This window comes from Mirounga leonina, unplaced genomic scaffold, assembly GCF_011800145.1.
Source record: "Mirounga leonina isolate KUSES-001 unplaced genomic scaffold, KU_Mleo_1.0 Mir_224, whole genome shotgun sequence".
Taxonomy (NCBI): Eukaryota; Metazoa; Chordata; class Mammalia; order Carnivora; family Phocidae; genus Mirounga; species Mirounga leonina.
This window is the reverse complement of record NW_023270615.1, coordinates 20,578,367-20,598,963: the sequence shown is the minus strand read 5'-3', so window position 1 is coordinate 20,598,963 and position 20,597 is coordinate 20,578,367. Positions and strand designations below refer to the sequence as shown.

The 20,597-nt window shown below is 55.9% G+C and overlaps 1 protein-coding gene across 6 annotated transcripts; it reads left to right on the top strand.

Moving 5' to 3' along the window:
- Window positions 1–2,919: 2,919 nt before the first annotated feature.
- Window positions 2,920–17,158, top strand: CARD19 (caspase recruitment domain family member 19). Of its 6 annotated transcripts, none has more exons than XM_035029246.1 (6): window positions 2,920–3,113; window positions 13,147–13,289; window positions 14,831–14,984; window positions 16,105–16,164; window positions 16,348–16,419; window positions 16,967–17,158. In XM_035029246.1, the coding sequence occupies exons 1-6, from the start codon at window positions 3,107–3,109 to the stop codon at window positions 17,062–17,064; spliced, it is 534 nt and encodes a 177-aa protein (XP_034885137.1). In that variant the 5' UTR covers window positions 2,920–3,106; the 3' UTR covers window positions 17,065–17,158. The 6 variants fall into 6 exon arrangements, with proteins under 6 accessions (XP_034885137.1, XP_034885136.1, XP_034885141.1 ...); XM_035029245.1 differs by having other exon boundaries at window positions 16,906–17,158; XM_035029250.1 differs by lacking the exon at window positions 16,967–17,158 and adding an exon at window positions 16,693–16,897.
- Window positions 17,159–20,597: the final 3,439 nt, after the last annotated feature.

The following is a 20,597-nucleotide window of genomic DNA, read 5'->3' as shown; positions in this document are numbered from 1 at the left end:
ATGGTGGGCCTTGGTGGTGTGAGAATGTGGGAGAACATCCTTGCTCCTCCTGAGCACTCAGGCCCCCTCATCACCCACCACTGTCCCTTTGCACGATCAGCTCCAGCCACACAGACTGCCCCTCAGCCCATGGCACCCCACGCCCCTCCTGCCTCCAGCCCCTCTTTCTTCAGCTCATCTAGTCAGGCTTTAAGTGCATTTCTGGAGCAGGTACTAGATGCCTGGCACCATGACCAGGTGTGGCCCTGTCCTTAGGAGCTGACATTCTAGTGGGGAGATAGCAGGAAGTGCTGGAGGACAGGACCAAGAGCCTGGGGAGGTGCCCTGTGGTGGTGTGGGGCCTTCCCCACTGCCAGGCCCACACAGGGTTTGATCAGGATCTTGGACTGTGCCACTTGGATCCATGAAACATGAAATTCTTGTCATGGTCAGAATTGAGTGGCCCCGCAAGGCTGCTTCCTCCTTCACTGAATACAGGAGTGTTGACCCCCTTCTTTCTGACTTCTAGGACCTTATTAATTATGCAGATGAGCCCTCCGTGTGAGGAGCTGCCAGCATCCCTACTTCTTGTTTGCCTTGTGACTTTGCCGAGCTGTTGGGGCAGGGGCTGAGAAGAGGCCTGAATGAGAAGCGGGTAGCAGGTGCAGACATCACCTGGGGTGGGCATCCCCTGCCCAGTTTAAAATTGTATTTACTCTCTGATCACATAAATCATGCCACAGTGACAGAATTCAAAAGAAGCAAATGTCTGAGGTGGAAGCGGAGTTGGGGGGGTGGTGGTGGAGGGGTCAGGGCCAGTGCATCCCTGAGGTCCAGGGACAGGTGGGGATCTTCAGTTAGCTCTGCAAAGCCCACACAGGTCGATCCAGTCTACCGTGTGAGACCCTCAGTGCTCAGCAGAGCGGCCCAGGACCATTGTCCTGCCGGCCCGAGTGCTCACTTTGCACCTGGTGGGTGCAGGAGTGGGCAAGCGCCGAGGACACTGCGCTCCCAGCCAGGAGAGGAGTGTCCCGCCAGCCCTTTGACGTGGGGAGCCGCGACCACCTGCTGCTCTCGGGGTGGGGAGAGGGCTGGTAGACCCCAGCCCCTCCATGCACTTCCACCCAGCTCGCCTGAAGGGCACATCCGGAGGGCACAGAGGCGCAGGGCCATGCGCACTGGGTGGGGGGCCCTTGAAGCGAATCCTGCACCTGGGAGGCCTGGCCTGGCAAGGACTCCAACGCTTTGAGCCTCAGTATCCCCGCTCATCCTTTAGGGGGAGTGATGTGAAGGTGGAATGCTGGCCACCAGCCGGCGCTCACTGAAGGTGGGGAGCGCTTGGGAAACCCCGCAGTCCCATCCAGACCCCGCCCTTATGGCACTGAGATTACTTCTAGAGGGAGAAACAACCGAGAGGTAAATGCTAGGAGCCATTACAGTGTGCAGAAAGCGGAATAAAGGGGGTCAGGCCGCATTCCACTGGGAGGCCCCTGTGGGAGGGAGCACCTGGAGCCCGGAGCTGGCTGGGGCGCGCTCTAGCGCACAGGCCAGCAAGAGGCCAGGAGGGACCCCAGGCGGCACCCGTGACCCTCCTGACCCTCCTGCCCCAGGGGGCCCTGCCCCTGCGGTCCCTCGGCCTGGGCCTCCCAGAGAAGCCCGGCGGAATTCGCTCCCAGTGTTTGGGCAGCTCCCGTTCTGTGACCGCCAAAACCAGGCCCAAGAGTTTTGGGATTTCCAATCCATTCCCTGGCTACCCCCAGTACACCCACCCGTGATGGGCAGTCCTGGCCCTGTTTTACAGGGGACAGCTGAGGCACAGGCAGGGGGATGCGTGGGCCTTGGGGAGGGGTCGGTGACGGGAACTCTGGGTCAGGCCCCTCATGGCAGATTAGAGCCGCGAATGTGGGAAGGCCAGCACAGCGAGAGAGGGCCCCAGGTAAGACCCAAACCCTGTCCGCTTGTGAAGGCCCCGCGTTCCTTCCCTGCCAGCTCTCCATCTCGTAGCTGGGAGCAGAGCTCAGTCCCCGTGGGGCTGCGGCTTCCTGAGCGAGGAGGAGAGAGCCGCCTGAGGTCACCCATTTTACAGCTAGGGAAACTGAGCTTAGGCAAGGCAAAGACCTCCTAGTCAGGGTCACTGCCAGGCTGGTGTCCTCAACAGAGGCTTGCTCCACTCAGGTGACACGGTTAGGTCTGGCTTCTCCCCTGTACCTGCTACAGCCTGACCTGCGTGACCTTGGGTAGGTCACTTACTCTCTCAGAGCCTCAGTTTCCTCATTCGGGAGTGGGGCACGGTGGTGCGGGGCGGGGCCGCAGACTGTGGCCAGCCGCGCTGAGCCACCCGCTCACCAGAGGAACAAGTGTGGGGCGGGGCCGGCGTGGGCGGAGCCATCGCGGGGCGCGGCCTCTATGGGCGGGGCCAGGAGGTGGGCGTTGGCTATCGCGGAGGGTGCGCCAGGGCTGGGGGCGGGGCTCAGGGCTGTGGCTGCGCCCTAGCCGTCGCCGGAAGGGGCGGGGCTATAGTTAGGGCGGGGTTTAGAGCCCTGGAAAGGAGCGCCGGGCGGGACTCAGTGGGGGGCGGAGCTAAGGACTTAACGAGAACCGAGTACCCTACGCTGGTGCGAGCAAGGCTCGAGATTCCAGAAGGCCCCGTAGCAGGCGGGGGCGGGGCCCAGCGAGGGGCGTGGCTCAGGACTGTCGCAGGGTCGTAACAGACGTCAGCGAGGGTGGGGCTCAGTGAGGGCGGGGCTTGGAGCCCGGGCAGCGGCGGAGAGGCGCCAGGAGCTCCCGGGATGGGCGGGTCGCAGGGAGGGGTGGGGGCAGTGACTCCTGACGACGCCGTAGCCGCCGCCGGAGGAGGCGGGGCTCGAGGGGGCGGGGCTTAGGGCTCGTGGGGCGACGCCGCCGACGCTGGGGGCGGAGCATAACGGGACAGGGCGGGCTCAGAGAGGGCGCGTTGGGGCTGCCGCGGGGAAGCCGCCGACGCCGCAGCGAGGCCTGCCGAGGGGGCGGGGCCTACCGGGAAGGGGCGGGGCGAGCCGAGTCGGGCGGCGGCGGACCGGCAGCCTGCCGGGTGGACGGCGACGGGGGGACGGGCCGGGCCCGGCCGGGCGCGCGCCGTGCCGCCGCCATGACAGGTGAGCGCGGGCCGGGCGGGGGTCCTGCCTGCCCTCCCGGGCCGGGCGCGCGGCCGCGGGGGGCCCGGGGCCCGGTGCCCCGATGTTGCCCCGGCCGCAGCTGCTCGCGGCCGCGGCTGAGTGACCTTGGTCCGTGACCGCCTCCCGGTCGGCGGGCGGACGACAGGCCGGGGGCCGTGGTCGCGGCCTGGGAGGCCCGCGGGGCCGGGGCTGGAGCGCGCCTGTGGGCGGGGAGGTGGACGGACAGATGCCCCTGCGCTCTGCGAGGAGCCGCAGCCCCCCAGCCTCAGCCACGTGACGCCCAGAGGACCGCGTTCCGGTGGGACTCTGCTGTGCCCCGGGACAGGCCCCGGGGGGCCGGGGACAGACTCAGTCCCCCGGGCGCCCCTACCCCCTCCAGCTTATTTTCCCAGGATGGGGCCCCCTGCCATGCCCCCGGAGCCTGTTTGGACTGGAGAACCCACTCCGTGCCGGTCCAGCTGAGCAGGGCCACCTTGCTCTGTGCATCTTCCACGGGGGGAGACACCCGGTGATGGTGATGGCTTGGCACGGACCCCATGACAGCGTGATCGGGGGGTGCTGTTGTTCCCGCACATCGCGTTCCCAACGCCCCGCTCTTCCACCTCAAGGGCTGGCCCACAAGTCCCTGTTCCCTCCCCCGTGCTCACTGGAGTCACACAAGTAGGATTTCAGGGGCTGGAACCTAGTGTCTTCTGGGACCACAGTGCCCCAGCCTAGGTCAGAAGAGAGCCTAGCTGCCTCCCCTGCCCCTGTCATCTTCCTGAACCCTTTTATTTGTGGCTGCTATTTACCAGCGCCTACTGTGGGCTTGGCCCCGAGTCAGGGGCCTCCCATCAGAATCGCTGTAGGGTATCCTCTCTGTGCCGAGGAGAAAATGAAGGCTCAGGTTGGACGGGTGCCAAGCCCCAGCGGCCCGGATGGTCAGTGGCAGGGGCAGAACTCGGCCTGCGTCCTGCCCAGGCCCCCTCAAGGTCCTGGGGGAGCCTCCCCACCTGCCCCTTTCTCACAGCCAAGTCTGAGTGCCCAGCCTCCAGAGATCCCGCCAGTCACAGCCCTTCACTCTTGGGATGGGGAACTGAGGCCCAGAGAGCGCAGGCCCGGGAGGGTCAAATGGACAGTTTTGCAAGGCTGCAGGCACGAGGTCCCTGGCGCACTGTCCCTGTGCACTGACCGGGCGCCTGCCTTATGCCGGTTCTGGGGTCTCCATGACAAGTTGCAAGATGCGCATTTGGACCCAATGTGTCTGCCCAGTGCTGGCCAGGTGTCACTACAGCTTTCCTATTGCTGTGGAACCGGGCCCTGCCTTGTGGTGTGCTGGGCAGTGAGCCCTCTCAGCTCCGCACCCGAGGCCAGGTCTGGCCCCGAAACAGGAGGGGATTCTGGGAGGGACAGGAGCCAGGGGTACTCAGCAAGGCCTCTTCAGGGGAGGACAGTGAGCTGAACACCACTTAGCTGGGGAGGACCCACAGGACAGCTGTTCTCATCCTTGGGAAGGGGTCCCAGGCAGTATGGTGCCATTGGGGCTGCTCTGCAGGATGGCTCAGGGGCCTGGGGTGAGGACAGGTGGGGCAGCTCCCATCGGGCCTTGAGTGCCGGGGGGGTGGTAAGGGGTTGGGGGTCTGTGGTCTTGGCACCAGCTGGGCAAGAAGGGGGGGGAGGTGGGGCTTGGCAAAAGAAGCTAGCGTGGCAGAGCATTCCCCTCTGTCCTGTAAAAACTGTCTGGGACTATCAGTCAGGACCTGGGAGCAAAGTCATTTCCTTTCCTGCGCTTTTTCATTCCTGGGTGTGGTTTGCGTGCACAGCTTCCAGCCACCAGAAACCTTCAGCCCCAGGCTGTGCCACCGTGCCAGGTGACTCATGCTTGCTGCATAAGACTCCAGCTCGCTGGTGGCTGCAGCAGGGGAAGCCGCTACAGTGTGCTGGCCGCAGTCCACGGGTGGCCCTGGGCGTGGGCCTTGGACCTACATGCATTCATTCCAGGACTCTTTAGTGAGCGCCTACTGTGTGCCTGCCCTGTGCACTCACTGCAGAGGCAGCCCTGCGCAGAACAGCCTGGGGCCAGGCCAGGAACAGACTTGATGCAGCTAATTGTAAGTTAACGAGTGTAATAATTAGACAAGTGGGAAGTCCGGATGTCAAGTGGCTCCACAAAACCATGTGTGGGTCCAACCACCATCTTCAGGCCCTAGCTGGCTGTGGTCTTAGGCAGGTACTGTATCTCTTTGCCATGCCTCAGTGTCCCTCACCACAGTGGGACTACTGATGAGTCCATCTTCCAGGTAGACTTTCAGGGCCTGGAAGGATTCAGAGGTTAGAAATTCATATTTTTGAGAGGCAAAGACCAGCCAGGACGAGGTGGCAATGGGAGAGAGAGATGAGGAAGACATGGTCTGTTGAGTCGGCCCATGGCGGAAATCAGGGAGAAGACCCTACTTGTTCCCACATGATGACCCCGTTTTTATTTTTATTTATTTATGTATTTATTTATTTATTTTAGATTTTATTTATTTATTTGACAGAGAGAGACACAGCAAGAGAGGGAACACAAGCAGGGGGAGTGGGAGAGGGAGAAGCAGGCTTCCCGCCGAGCAGGGAGCTGATGTGGGGCTCGATCCCAGGACCCTGGGATCATGACCTGAGCTGAAGGCAGACGCTTAACGACTGAGCCACCCAGGCGCCCCGATGACCCCGTTTTTAAAAATCAACTTTATTGAGATTATTTACTCACAACAAGTGCACTTATTTTTAATGAATAATTTTATAAATTTTGACAAATGTATACATCCATGGCGATATCAGCCCAGGCCCAATGAAGTCAAACATTTCTGTCACTCCGGAAAGTTCGTTCATGCTCCTTCCCAGGTAACCCCACTGGACCCAGGGATTCATCTGCTTTCTGTACCTTCCATTTTTTTCTTTAAAATTTAACAATGGAATTTCCAAGTAGGATTTCTCTTTAATTAATATGTTTTTAGAGAATTTTTAGTTTACAGAAAATTGAGCAGATAGTATAGAGAGTCCCATACTCCTCCCCTAACCCAGTTTCCTTTATTATCTTGCATTACTGTGGTTACACCTGATGAACAATATTAATACATTGTTACTAACTAAAGCCCATAGTTTACATTCTAGTTCACTCCTGTGTTACCCATTCTATGACTTTTGAAAAGTGCATAGAGTCCTATATCCTCCACTACACTATCACACAGAGTAGTTTCACTGCCCTGAGAATCCCCTGGGCTCTGCCCATTCGTCCCGTGCTCCTGCCTCAGCCCTGGTAACCTCCGAGCTTTCTACCATCTCCATAGTTTTGCACTTTCTGGAATAGCATATAGTTAGTATGTTGCCTTTGCAGACTGGCATCTTTTACTTAGCAATATGCATTTAAGTTCTCTCCTTGCCTTTTTGTGACTCCACGGTTCTTTTCTTCTTATCCCTGAATTATATTTCATTATAAAACTGATTAAACAGAACCACCGCTCAATTATGCATTCACCTTTGTGTGTGTGTGTTAAAATATACAGAAGATAAAATTTACCATATTACCCATTTCAGTGGCATTACATGCATGCACAGTGTTGTGAAGCCATCAGTACTCTGTGCTCCCAGAACTTCATCACCCCAAGGGGAAGCTCTGTCCCTGTTACACGGTGACTCCTTCCTGCCCTGCCCCCGGCTTCTGGTGATCACTGTTCTATTTTTTGTCTCGAGAGTTTGCCATTCTGTATATTTCATATAAGTGGAAATCATGTAATGTTTGTCCTTTTGTGTCTTTATTTCATGTAGCATGTTTTCAGGGTTCACCCAGGTTGTGGCATCCACGTCTTAGAGGTTCGTTCCCTTTTATGCCTGTGTAATATTCCACTGTATGCATTTACCACATTTCATTTATCCGTTCCTCTGTACCTGGACTCTTGGGTTGTTTCTACTTTTGGCTACTGTGAATAATGCTGCTATGAACATTGGTGTGCAGGTGTGTGAGTCTCTGGTTTCAGTTCCTTGGATGGAGCGTGTACACAGGAGTGGGATTGCTGGGTCATGGGGTAAGTCTGTGTTTGACTTTCCTGTTCTACAGAATGGCTGTCCCATGTTACAGCCCCCCAGTCCTGTTCATACAGAACTGTGTGTGTGAAGTGCTTTCTCATTGTGGTTTTATCTGCGTTTGCCTCAGGATGAGTGACTGTGAGCATCTTGGCATGTGCTCAGTAGTCCTTTTATGTCCTCTTTGAAGATGTGCCTAGTCAAGTCCTTTGCCCATTTTTGAATTGCGTTATTTATGTTTTGTTGTTATTGTTGTTATGGAATGATAGGAGTTCTTTATATTCTGGATATTGTCCTTTTTCTGATATATGCTTTGCAAATATTTTCTCCCATCCTGTGAGTTGTCTTGTCTCCGCAACACCGCCCCCCCCACACACACTCAAAATAGGGTTTCCTTCTGGACTCTGTTTTATTCCATGGGTCTGTATGTCTCTCCTTGTGCCCAGTATCACACTGTTTTGATCATTGTGCATTGTAGTGCTGAAACAAGCGTGAGTCTTCCAACTTTGTTCTTCTTTTTCAGGATGGTTTTGGCTATAAAGGCCCCTTTTAGGATGAAAAACAAGAAACATCATTGGAATTTGGATAGGAATTGCATTGACTCAGTAGATTACTTTGGGAGCATTGTCATTTTCACAACATTAACTTCCAATCCATGAACAGAGGGTATATTTCCGTTTATTTGTATCTTTTTAAATTTCTTTCAGCGATGTTTTGCGTTTTCGGTGTACTGGTCTTTCTTTCACCTCTTTGGTTAAATTTATCCCTAAGTATTTTATTCTTTTTGATGCTGTTGTAAATAGAATTGTTTTCTCATTTTCCTTTTTGGGTTGTTCGTTGTCAGTGTATAGAGATGCAACTGATTTTTATGTATTGATTTTATATCTTGCAGCTTTGCTGAATTTATTGATTAATTTTGACCTTTAGGGTTTTCTATATATAAAATCATGTCATCTGCAAAACAGAGATAATATTACTTCCTCCTTTTCATTTGAATACCCTTTATTTCCTTTTTTTGTCTGATCGTTTTGGCTAGAACTCCCAGTGCTACACTGAATAGGAGTGGTGAGGGTGGGCATCTGCTTGGTTTCTGGTCGTAGGGGAAAAGCTTTCAGTCTGCCACCACTGAGTATGATGTTCATTGTGGGCTTGTCATATACGACCTTCATTATGGTGAGGAAATTTTCTTCTATTCTTAATTTATTGCAGGTTTTTTTTCTTTAATCAAGAAAGAGTATTGAATCTTGTCAAATGCCTTTTCTGCACCATTGGAGATGATTGTGATGTGTGTCTGTGTTTTACTTCATTCTATTAATGTAACGTATTACATTGATGGATGATCATATGTTGAGCCATCCTGCTCTTCTGCTGTATAATCCTTTTAATGTGCTGTTGAATTCAGTTTACTAGTATTTTGTTGAGGATTTTGGCATCAGTATTTGTAAGAGATATTGGTCTGTAGTTGTCTTGTACCCTTGTCTTGTTCTGGTATCAGGGTAATGCTGGCCTCATGGAATGCGATAGGAAGTATTCCCTCCTCTCTGTTTTTGGAAGAATTGTAGAAGTATTGCCACTTAAATGTTTGGTTGAATTCTCCAGTGGAGCCATCTGCTCCTGGGCTTCTGTTCGTTAGGACAGTTTTGATTTCTAATTTAATCTCCTTGCTAGTTAGAGGTCCATTCAGATTTTCTCTGTATTTGTGTTTTGGTTTGTGTGTTTTTAGGAATTTGTCCGTTTCATCTCATTTGTCCAATTTGTTGGCTTACAAATTTTCATAGTATTCTTTTGTAATCCGTTTTATTTCTGTGTAATTGGTAGTCTTGTCCCTACTCTTATTTCTGATGTTAGTAACTTGAGTCTTTTTTCTTTGTGGTCTAGCTAATAGTTTGTCAATTTCTTGATCTTTCCAAAGAACCAAGTTTTGCTTTTTTTTTTTCTATTTTCTATTGCATTTATCTTTGCTCTAATCTTTATTATTTCCTCCTTTCTGCTATTTTCTGTCTAGTTTGCTCTTCCCTTCCTGCTTCCTTAAGGTGTAACATTAGGCTGTTGACTGGAGATCTCTCTTCTATTGTAAAATTTGCATTTACAGCCTAAATGTCCTCCTCCGAACTGCTTTCCTAAGACCCCTTAAGTTTTGGTGTGTTGTATTTTTCTTTTCAGTTGTCTCAAGATGTTTTCTCATTTCATTTGTGATTTCTTCTTTTGATCCATTGTTTCACTTTCACATGCGGATTTTCCAGTTTTCCTTCCGTTACTGATTTCTGACTTTATTCCATGTGATCAGAAAAGACCCTTTGTATGATTTCAGTCTTTTAAAATATATTATGACTTGTTTTGTAGCCAGACTTGTTTTGCGGTCTGTCCTGGAGAATTTTCTGTGGGCACTTGAGAAGAATGTGTCCAGGCCCACCTCAGAGCTGTCGTGGGTTTGGTTCCAGACAGTAAATAATTGTTCCAGCACAAAAACGAATATCGCAGTCAAGTGAGTCCAGTGAATTTCTCGGTTTCCCATTGCGTATAAAAGTTACGTTTACGCCGTACTGCGGCCTATGAAGTGCAGTAGCGTATGCCCAACAGTGTACGTCCCCTGATTAAGAAGACTTTACTGCTGAAAAATCCTACCAATCATCGGAGTTTTCAGCAAGTCATAATCACTGATCACAGGTCGCCATAACAACTAATAATGAAAAGGTTTGAAGAATGAGAAGTTTAAATTCTGAGAATTATCAAAACGTGGCACAGAGGGGTGCCTGGGTGGCTCAGTTGGTTAAGCGTCTGCCTTCGGCTCAGGTCATGATCCTGGAGTCCCGGGATCGAGTCCCGCATCGGGCTCCCTGCTCGGCGGGGGGTCTGCTTCTCCCTCTGACCCTCACCCCTCTCATTCTCCCTCTCTGTAATTCTCTCTCAAAAATAAATAAAATTAAAAAAAAAAAAAAACGTGGCACAGAGATATGAAGCAAACAGATGCTGATGGAAAAGTGGCACCAACCGACTCACTCTTGGCGCAGACCTTCGGTTTGTGGAAACACGGCGTCCGCGATGCGCCTGTTCCGTTGGGTGGACTGTCCGTGTCCGTGTGTCCGTGTGTGTCCGTGTGCGCGTGAGAGCTGTGGTTGGTTTACACTGCAGCTCAGCCCTGCAGTTCCCTCTATGCTGCCTGTTATGAAAGTGGGGTCCTGACGCCTCTAACTATTCTTATTATTCATTATTACTAGATCTTTACTATTATTTGGGGGCTCTGATATTTGGTGCAGGCGTGTGTTTGATGTTCTTGCTGAATTGACCCTTTTATTAACATAGGATGTACTTCTGTGTCTCTTGTACCCGTCTGTGGTGCAAAGTCTCTTGTGTTCTGTTCGTGGAGCCCCTCGCCCTTTCAGCTGCTCCCCTGCTCTCACTCTCAGCCTGTTTGTGTCTTTGGATCGGAGTCTTTTGGAGACGGCATATGGTTGGATCATATTTTTTAATCCCGAGAGGGACGAGAGCTCTGCTTCCCCTCCATTCCTGCCCCAGCACTCATAGTCCTGAGGCCCCCTGACGCTGCTGGTCGCCAGATGTGTGGTCTCCCCTCCACGCAGCCACTCTCCGACACCAGCTGTGGGTCTCCGACACCGTCTCCCTGGGGAAGGCCTCCAGCCCCACCTGGCAGGGGCTCAGTCCTGTACGGCGCCCCCACCGCAGATGCCAGTCGCCAGGCTGGCTGCCACTGTGCTGCTGATGGGCTGGCTGTACCCCGAGGGCCCCAGGACCCCAGTTTTTGGTTCAGTCATTCACTGCAGCTCACAGAACCTGGGAAGACATTTTCGGTACTGTCGCCGATTGATTACAGAGGACATTTCAAAGGATACAAGTGACCCTCCACACAGAGGAGACACGGCAAAGTATGTGGGAGGGGACACAGAGCTTCCATGTCCCTGCCGAGCGGACCACCTTCCCGGCTCCTCTGTGTGCTCAGCAACCAGGCAGCTCTTCAAACTCCATCCTTTTGGGTTTTTAGGCAGGTTTTTTTTGTTTTGTTTTGTTTTGTTTTGTTTAATGTAGGCACGATTAATTAAATCACTGGCCCTTGGTGGTCTATTCAGCCTCCAGCCCCGCTCCCTTCCCTAGAGGTCAGCGTTGGGTGGGACTGAAAGCTCCAAGCCTCTAACCATGTGCTTGGCTTCACTGGCAACCGGCTCGCATCCTGTGGTTGTTTAGGGGCTTTCAGAAAACCACCCCATTCACACAAAGTCCGATGAGGCTGAAAGGGGCTTGTTATGAGCAACGAAAGGCACCCTTCCCCTTCATGGCTCATCACTTAGGAAATTCCAAGGGTTTTAGGAGCTCTGTGCCAGGAATTGGGACGAAGACCAAATATATATTTCTGACATTAAATCACAATATCACAAATCCATTTTTTTTTTAAAGATTTTATTCGTTTGACAGAGAGAGACAGTGAGAGATAGTGAGAGCAGGAACACAGTGGGGAGTGGGAGAGGGAGAAGCAGGTTTCCCGCCGAGCAGGGAGCCCGATGCGGGGCTCGATCCCAGGACCCTGGGACCATGACCTGAGCCGAAGGCAGACGCTTAACGACTGAGCCACCCAGGTGCCCCTCACAAATCCATTTTGCCAATCTGTGTCTTTAATTACTGATACCGAATAACTCGTTTCTACCTTTCTGCTATTTGTTTTCTGATGTCTTACAGATTTTTGTCCTTCATCCACTACTGCCTTCTTTCATGTTTGTTTGACTTTCTTTAGTAACACATTTTGATTTCCTTGTCTATATTCCATGGATATTTTCTTAGTGGTTACCATAAGAATTACACATAACATCCTAAAGTCATAACCATCTAATTGAATGGATAGCGAGTTAACTCCAATCACATACAAACAGTCTCCTCCTATGTAGCTGTGCCCAACCCCGTCCATCGGCCGCCACAGGTGGGGGGGGGGGGCAGCGCACCTGTTCAGGTAGTTGATGCTGTGGAATCAGGACTCTCCCTTGGGGATCCTGGGCTGCCCAACAACCACTAACCCCCCTGGTCTTTAGAGGCCTGTCATTCTAAAGAACATTCTTTTTTTTTTTTTTTTTAAGATTTTATTTATTTATTTGTGAGAGAGAGAATGAGAGAGAGAGAGCACATGAGAGAGGGGAGGGTCAGAGGGAGAAGCAGGCTCCTCGTTGAGCAGGGAGCCCGATGCGGGACTCGATCCCAGGACTCCAGGATCATGACCTGAGCCGAAGGCGGCCGCTCAACCAACTGAGCCACCCAGGCGCCCTATTTTTATTATTTTTTTAAAAGATTTTATTTATTTGACAGAGAGAGACACAGCGAGAGAGGGAACACAAGCAGGGGGAGGGTCAGAGGGAGAAGCAGGCTCCCTGCCGAGCAGGGAGCCCGATGCGGGACTCGATCCCGGGACTCCAGGATCATGACCTGAGCCGAAGGCAGCCGCTCAACCAACTGAGCCACCCAGGCGCCCTCTAAAGAACATTCTTAATGGGAAAGCAGGTGCACAGTGAGGCTTTAATGATGGTCCTGAAAGAAGCAACGAAGGGAAGAGCATCCCGGCCCGTGGCGGTGGGGGCGGGGGAGGGGCACGGAGCTCTGCAGCAGTGGTGGCTTCTCGGGGCCTTGCAGGCACGGCGTGTCCGTGGCCACGCCAGCATGGCCGCCCTGAGCCCTGCGCTTCTGCCCCTGTGAGAGCTGCTGTGGGAGCTGCAGGGTCAGGCCTTCTCCAGGCCGCCTGGGCCCTTCCCCGTGGACAGCGCACTCGACCTCTCTGTCCTCGGCAGCGAGCCTGCCGGGGGGTCCGGCTGTGCGTAGCCCACACAGGTGGGGTGTCAGCAGTTGTCCGGGAGCTCACAGCCGATGAGCCTCCAGGGGCCTGGGGGCCACGCTGTGTGTGGTGTGGGGGACCTGCTGTCCCGGCCCCCACCCCAGCCGTGCCGGCTCATGCCCTCCGTGCTCCCTGCCGTTTCAGAGCAGACCTACTGTGACCGCCTGGTCCAGGACACACCTTTCCTAATGGGCCAGGGAAGCCTCAGTGAGCAGCAGGTGGACAGGATCGTCCTCCAGCTGAATCGTTACTACCCTCAGATCCTCAGCAACAAGGATGCAGAGAAGGTAATGGGGAGGGGGCTGGCATGTCTCCCGTGGGTCCCTTCCCCCCGGGGCTGGGAGGAAGCAGGGTTGGGGGCAGGACAGGACAGCTCAGAGGTGAAAGCCCAGCGCCTCGCAGTGATGTTGGGCCCAGAACATTAGTTCTGCGAGCCTCAGTCTCTTCCTGTGTCATCGGGGCCTGCTGGCAGCCCTCCAGAGGTGCCAGGAGCACCCCAGGAGACAGGACAGTGTGCCCCCACGCATGACAGGCCTGGGGGTGGCGTGGGGAGTGGGGGAGGAGCAGGGCTGCTGGCCAGGCTCCACCCCAGTGCCACACGGCTTTGCTCCTGCCTCTTACAGAGGTTCAAAAGTGAACAAACATTTGGGGAAACCAAGGGAGAGTGGTGCACCTTGCGTGTGCTGCCCTTTCTCTGCTCCCCCCTCAGCGCCAGGGCTTCGGGGTGCGGGGCTCCCCCCCAGCTGGGTGGCCGACTGAGCCCTGCTCTTGGGGCTGCAGCTCCCGCTGCTAGTGCAGGGCTGTCCACGGGGTTTGGGGCCTCTCCTGGGGACAGCCGAAATCCAGCTGGGCCCTGCTACTGGCTCAGAAGCTTAAGTTATAAACGTATGCAGTAAGTTAAAAAGCAGGGGTAAAATTTATCCCTTACTATCGTAATTAAGTCTAATATATTGTGTACAGATTTGAATTTGAAAAGTTTCAGACGTTTATACAAAAAAAGGAGACTCCTGCATATACACACCCACAGTATTCCGTTCCTCATAGTTTCCGTGGCTCCTGCCGAATGCTTGTCTTTGCCTTTGCAGTTTCTGGTTCAATTCTGGTTCCAAGTGGAATGGTATGCTGCCACCAGGTGGCAGCACCAGGCCACCGCTTCTGGGTTCCAGGGATCCAAGCAAGAGCCCAGTTCACTGACCTTTAGAATTTCTAATTTCTCCATCAAACACATCAAAAGAGCTTGTTCTTATTTTTTATTTTTTTTAAAGATTTTATTTATTTGTCAGAGAGAAAGGGAGAGAGCACAAAGCAGGGGAAGCAGCAGGCAGAGGGAGCAGCAGACTCCCCAATGAGCAGGGAGCCCAACGTGGGGCTTGATCCCAGGACCCTGAGCCGAAGGCAGACACTTAACCGACTGAGCCACCCAGGCGCCCCTTAACCCTTGGTTTTTAAAAACTTGAATCACATTCCTGTAGACTGTAAACTACTGGAAGTTATCACTCACGCCATCACCTCACTGATTCCCTGTAGCGACCCTACCGTTTGTTTATTATATCCTTTTTACAACTGAGGAAGCAGAGTCGTAGTGGGGGAAGTGACTTGCCAAAGTCACACAGCAAGCCATCGGCTTCTGACAGTTGGAATAATGTCGCCACTGTCCTCCTTGATGCCGTCTGGCCTCCACAGCGGAGGGAGTGCAGGGACCATGACTGTGCTGTGACCGCAGCGTGGGTGGGCTGTGGCCCTGGGTGGTCTGGGGCGGTCAGTAGCTGCCTCCTTTGAGTGTCCTGCCCTTGAGCCTGAGCTTCCCTTGCACCCCTTCCACCCCCAGTTCCGGAACCCCAAGGCGTCCCTGCGCGTGCGGCTCTGTGACCTCCTGGGCCATCTGCAGCGGAGCGGCGAGCGGGACTGCCAGGAGTTCTACCGGGCCCTGTACATCCACGCCCAGCTACTGCACAGTCGCCTGCCCAGCCGGCTCAGCCCGCGTAAGTGTGCCCGGCCCCTCACCCAAGGCCATCTGCACAGTGGCCCCCAGAGAGAGAAGGGAGTGTTTCAGATGCAGAGATCGTTGTCTCTGTCTCTCTTGGGCCAGTCTTTACACGGAAGGTAGCATCTTGTGTGCGAGGCTCTGCCCTTCTCTCTAGCCTAGCGCCCTGGGAATCCTTAGGCTTGTGTTGGAGGCGGCTCACGGCTGTACCAGGCTTGAGCCAACTGTACCCCCATGGAGAAGCCGAGGTTGCCCCCACAACCGAGGATGCCCGGGGGGATCCCTGCAGTGTGGGTGTTTTTGTAGAACAGACTCGGGCACAGATGGCTGGTCCAAGGCACGTGCGTTTGGCTTAGAGGGTCTTGCTTGAGTGCTCAGGAGACGTGTGAGTCCCGAGGGACCCTCTGCTGCTGGGTTGGGGATGGGGGAGGCGTAGGCAGGGATGGCAGCTCATTTCTGAGGCCTCTGTGCCCTGGTCCCCTGGAGGAGGGGCTGCTGTCCCTCAATCCTCTGATCTGAAGCTGGAGGCCTGAGGGACAGGGTGGCTCACCCGCTCACCCCAGGATGCTCAGCTGGGACCCAGGGCTGGTGTCCCTGACCTGAGGGCGGGCGGCAGGACTGGGCCCTGAGCTCTGGCCCAGGACCAGCACATCATACCAGCCACTGGGGGGCCCCACAGCCTGACTGGGAGTCACGTACCTTCCAGGCTCTTGGGCCATCAGCAGGTGGCTGGTTGGGGAGTTCTGGGGAGAACACACTCCCTGCCCTCATGTGGACATCAGACTTGGGACAGGCGGGTGTTCATGCTGCGTTTGGTGTCTGCATCTGCAGGGAACAATGGCCCCCACCCCATGGCCCTCAGGGTCTCAGGAAGTGGACAGAAGGAAACCCAAAACTCAGGGTTCCATGAGGCTGGTCCCAGGGTCCCCTCTCTGGTGCTGACTCCCCCAAGCCCAGCCCAGAAGGCTGGGTGCCCATACAGCCTGGTTCCGCCCAGCCTGGGGGCCCCCAGGGTTGGGGAGAAGAAGCCTGAGCAGGCCCTTGGTTTCCTGGGGGCGGGGCAACCCCCTTCCTCTGGCCCGCTCACCACTAACCGAGCCCTGTGATTTTGTTTCCAGAGAACTCAGATTGCACAGAGCTAGACTCAGGCACCGTGGGCCGCGAGCTCAGTGACAGGGGTAACCGCCTCCGCGACCCCCACCCCATCCCCCCCCAGGGTTCCGTCTCTGCCTCAGGGGCTGCTCCTTTCCAAGTCAGGCTTGGTCCTGGCTTCCCATTGCACGGGCCCCAGGGTGCTTGCTGGGGCGCCCCGTCCTCCAGGCTCAGCCAGCCACTTGCTCATGTACCCCCTTTCTCCCCAGGGCCCGTGGCCTTCCTGGCCTGCCTCGGCCTGGCCGCGGGGCTGGCGCTCCTCGTCTACTGCGGCCCTCCAGGTGGGTGCTGCCTGGCCAGGCCCGAGCACCGAGTCCCCTGGCCTCCCTGTGCCTCAGTTTCCTTGCACATACAGTGGGACAGTGGCAGGGCCCACCTTGCAGGGCACAGGAAGAAGAGGGAATGTGGGGCCCCGGTTCTCAAGCCCTCCACCCCCGGGGGGGGCAGGGAATGACAGCCCCTGATGGGAGGCGGGGCGCAGCTGGGCTCTGGGGTTAGAAAGCCCCGTCCCGTGTGTGGCCTGGAGCAGACACCCACCTCTGGCCCCTCCACAGCTCAGCCCTGACAAATGGACGGGAGGCCCGTGGCCCAGCGTGGCAGCTGCCATCCCTTTCCTGCCACACCGGGCCTGTGGAAGCCGTGCGTGGGGAGGCAGCGCCGGGCAGACCTGCTTGGCAGGGACACCCCATGTCCCTCGGCTGTGGGGCTTGGTGATGCATGGGGCTGAGAACGGTGGTGGCGGTTTCTGAGACCACCTTGTCTTCCAGACCCCAAGGTGCTGCCGGGGGCCCGGCGTGTCCTGGGCTTCTCCCCCATCATTGTCGACAGGCACGTCAGCCGCTTCCTGCTGGCCTTCCTCACAGACGACCTGGGAAGGCTCTGACGCCCCCGCCCGCCCGCCTGGGGGCCTGCCGCTTCTTTTCTAAATGCTTGTTTTTCACTATTTATACTTTTTTAAGAAAGTTACCTTCACCTGACAAAGGTACTCAACAATATTAAATGTTGGAGTCTTGTCCTTTTTCTCAGGAGTGTTTTCTAGATGATTCTGACCCTGAGGGCACCTGCTGTCCCACAAGCAGCCTGGGGCCCAGGTCCTACTCAGGCTGCCCTCCCAGCCCCTGCTGCCCTCAGCGCCCACCCCCACACACCCCCCGCCTCACCGTCTCCGCCACGTGTTCCCTGCTCTCCCTCCACTACCCCTTCCCACAGCTTCCCTCCAGGGCACGCCCCTCCCACATCGATCCCCTCTGCCGTCCCTGCTTGGTGTGTCGTGTGCCCCCACACCCGTCCCTGCCCATACCCTGGCCCTTCCCAGCCACCAGCCCCAGCCCAGGTAGGAAGGCTGGGTGGGGGCACTGCCCTGGGACGCCAGGGGCACCAGCCGCATACCCCAAGAAGCCCCAGTGCCCACGTGTGTTCGCTTCCTTCCACCCAGTGGTCCCAGCATGTGGGGGCTGCACCCCTCCTTTCCTGAAGAGGAAACAGAGGTTACTTGGCCAGGAGAAGGGGGACCCAGCATGTGAGGTGGTCCAAGCTTCACCACTGTCCTCATTCCCTTTCCATGGTGTGTCCCCATCCAGTCACCAGAGTGGACACCCAGGTCCTGGGCCCTGCCTGGCCTTGCTAGCCCCTGTCCTGGGAATGGAGCCCCTCCCCACTGGGAGGTGAGGACCTGGGCTTAGCGGGTCTGGGGTGGGTCTGATGGCTACAACTACAGTCAGGGCCCGGAAATGAGCACAAGATCTTGTCCCAGATTGCAGGCGGAGACTGGGAGTAAAGCAGTCCACAGAACCTACTAGAACTTTTAGAGATGAAAAACGTCATTGTGCCATCTGAGGCCCTGGCCTCTGGCTCATCGTCTCACCTGCCAGCCTCAGGCTCAGGATCCCAATGTGGAAACTTCCCTCGTGGACACGGGAGGGTAAGTGTGCAGGTTCAAGAGGGCCTGGTGCCCCTCCTGTGGCATCCAGCAGCACGGTCCTGAGGGCCCTGTAAGCCCACCAAGTCGCCAGTGCCGGGCCGTGCGTGCCGCCCGCCTGAAGCAGGAGCTCACGGCACCGCATCCCTCCGGGTGCCGCCATTTTCATTACAGCCGCCAAGATGGGGCTTCCACCTGCCCTCCTCGCACACGCACACACTCACAGACACACGAGCAGGCTGGCCGCCCGCGGTCCCTCTCCCAGTTGCCTCCCCGCCAGCTCCTCCCCCGACAGCCTCCTTTTGGGGAACAGAAGCATATTTGTCAACCCAAGAATCACCATGAGTTTAGGTTTCCACGGGAGGTTTCCGGAGATGCCAGGGCTGGCCACCTCCAGGAATGACAGCGCTCCCAGCTCTCGGGGTGGCAGGGCACGGGCCCGAGGAAGCAGCTCCAGGGCATGGGGTCCCACCCCCACGCGGCCGGCTCAGGGCCGAATTCACTCACTCCCGTGCCCAGGCGGACAAGTGAGGGCCAGGGCGCGGGAGAGCTGGGCAGCGGCCCCTGGCACGCCTGGCTGCCGCGGGCCCGCGTGGCCTCCCGCTCGCCACCGCTGTGCTGCAGGCCCTGGTGCGGCCCCAAAGGCGGAGCTGCAGTTGCCCATGCGTATCAGGGAAGCGGGTCTCGGACAGCACTGCTCAGTTAAGTGCTGTTCGCCAGAACTCTGTCCGTGAATTTACCAGGTTGTGGGAAGGTGCATCAGGCGCATGGTTCTCTCTGGGACACCCCGTCGGGTGGAGCAAGCACGGTTGCTTGTACTCGGCCGTGAGGACGCAAGGGCCACCCTGAGCCGCTGGGCTGAATGGAGCCCACAGCTTTGCCCCACACGGAGGTCCTCCTGCCCTTGCTCAGGGCCCAGGTGAGGGACCTGCGAGCCTGCCCATTCCCCAGCGGTCCCCCTTCTGGGGCCTGACCGGGGCTGGAGAGACGTACTGCATTTCAGATCCCCTGTAGCCAGGTCCCCATGCGAACGGCTCCCATCACTGCGGAGGCTGGACTGGAGGCCGCCTTCCCACTGGCCTGCCACACCAGCGGCCGGGTCCCTGCACCCGCTCTGGACTCAGACTCGGGGTGGCCGAGGTTCTGGGGGCCAGCAGACCCCTGAGGCTCAGCCACGCATGTCTTGCCTGGTCTGCAGCCACTCCACCCATCATGAGGGGCCGAGATGCCAATTCCCAGGGTAAATTTCTTCCCGGCAGGAGCCCTGGGGTGTTCTCCATGTTTGTCCCACTCTCTGAGACACAGCTAGGAAAAGGTGACAGACACACGCTGCTGAAGGTGACAGAGACACCTGGGTAAAGGTGCTGGATGCTCCCAGGTCAAGACACGCAGGTAAGAGTAAATTAGGCCACTGTGGGAAGGTTCAAGCACAGCTGGCCCCCAGGAGGTGAAGAGAGTTTCCCGGAGTGAAGTTTTACCTGAGCTGGTAACACCTGCCTGTTCGGAACATTTGTGCCTCTCCAAAACCCACGATATTGAAACCTAACCCCCAAGGTGATGGTGGTAGCAGGTAGGGCCTTTGGGGATAATTAGACCGTGAGGGTGGAACCCAAGATGGGATTAGTGACCTTATAAAAGAGACTCCAGAGAGCCTGTCATGTGAGGAGAGTGGGAAGAGGAAGCCGGTTCTCACCACACACCAAATCTGCTGATGTCGTGATCTCAGACTCCCAACGTCCTGAAGTAAATGTCCGTGTGGAGAAGCCACCCAAACCAAGACAACGCCTTTGAAGAAACATCCAGAGACAGGCCCAGCAGGCCAGTGGCGGGGAAGGTCCTGCTGCTGTCTGCCCCCTGAGACCTGTAAGGCCTCCTCCACTCCTTCGGGGCCCGTGGTGGGGTCCCTTCCCCTGAGCAAGGGGTGGTCAGTGCCTGTCCCAGGTCTCCGGGCCCAGCTGGTGAGCTGGGGTGGTCCATCGGGGCATGAAAGGCACCACAGGTCACAAACTCCCCTGCTCCCCCTGCCCCAGCTGCTCTAGGCCCTCACCATTTGTCCCTGTATCCTCACCTCCACACCTCTACAACTGGAACCATTCATGGTCCATGCCTGAGCACCTTTCACGTGCTGTGTCCACAGCTGGAACGTTCTTTCCTAAAACCCCACGGATTTAACTTTCAGATTTTGGTAAAATGTTACCTCCTCCAGGAAGCCCTTCCAAATACTACAGTAACAAGAATAGGTCCTCATCCTGGTTACGATAGTACTGGGATCCGTTTGCGCCTCGAGGAGTGCAGGAGCTGGGAGAGGCCGCCTGGGGTGGGGAATGGTTCCCAAGATTAGATACGTGACAGAAGTGTGAGGATGGTTAAGGAGAGTGAAATGACATGTGAGGAGGTGCGAGGAGGGTGTGTGGAGGTGTGAAGAAGTGTGAGGTGATAGGACGGGGTGTGAGGGGGTGTGAGGAGTATATGAGGAGGTGCAAGGAGGGTGTAGGAGGTGTGAGGAGGATGTGAAGAGGTGTGTGGGGGGTGTGAGGAGGT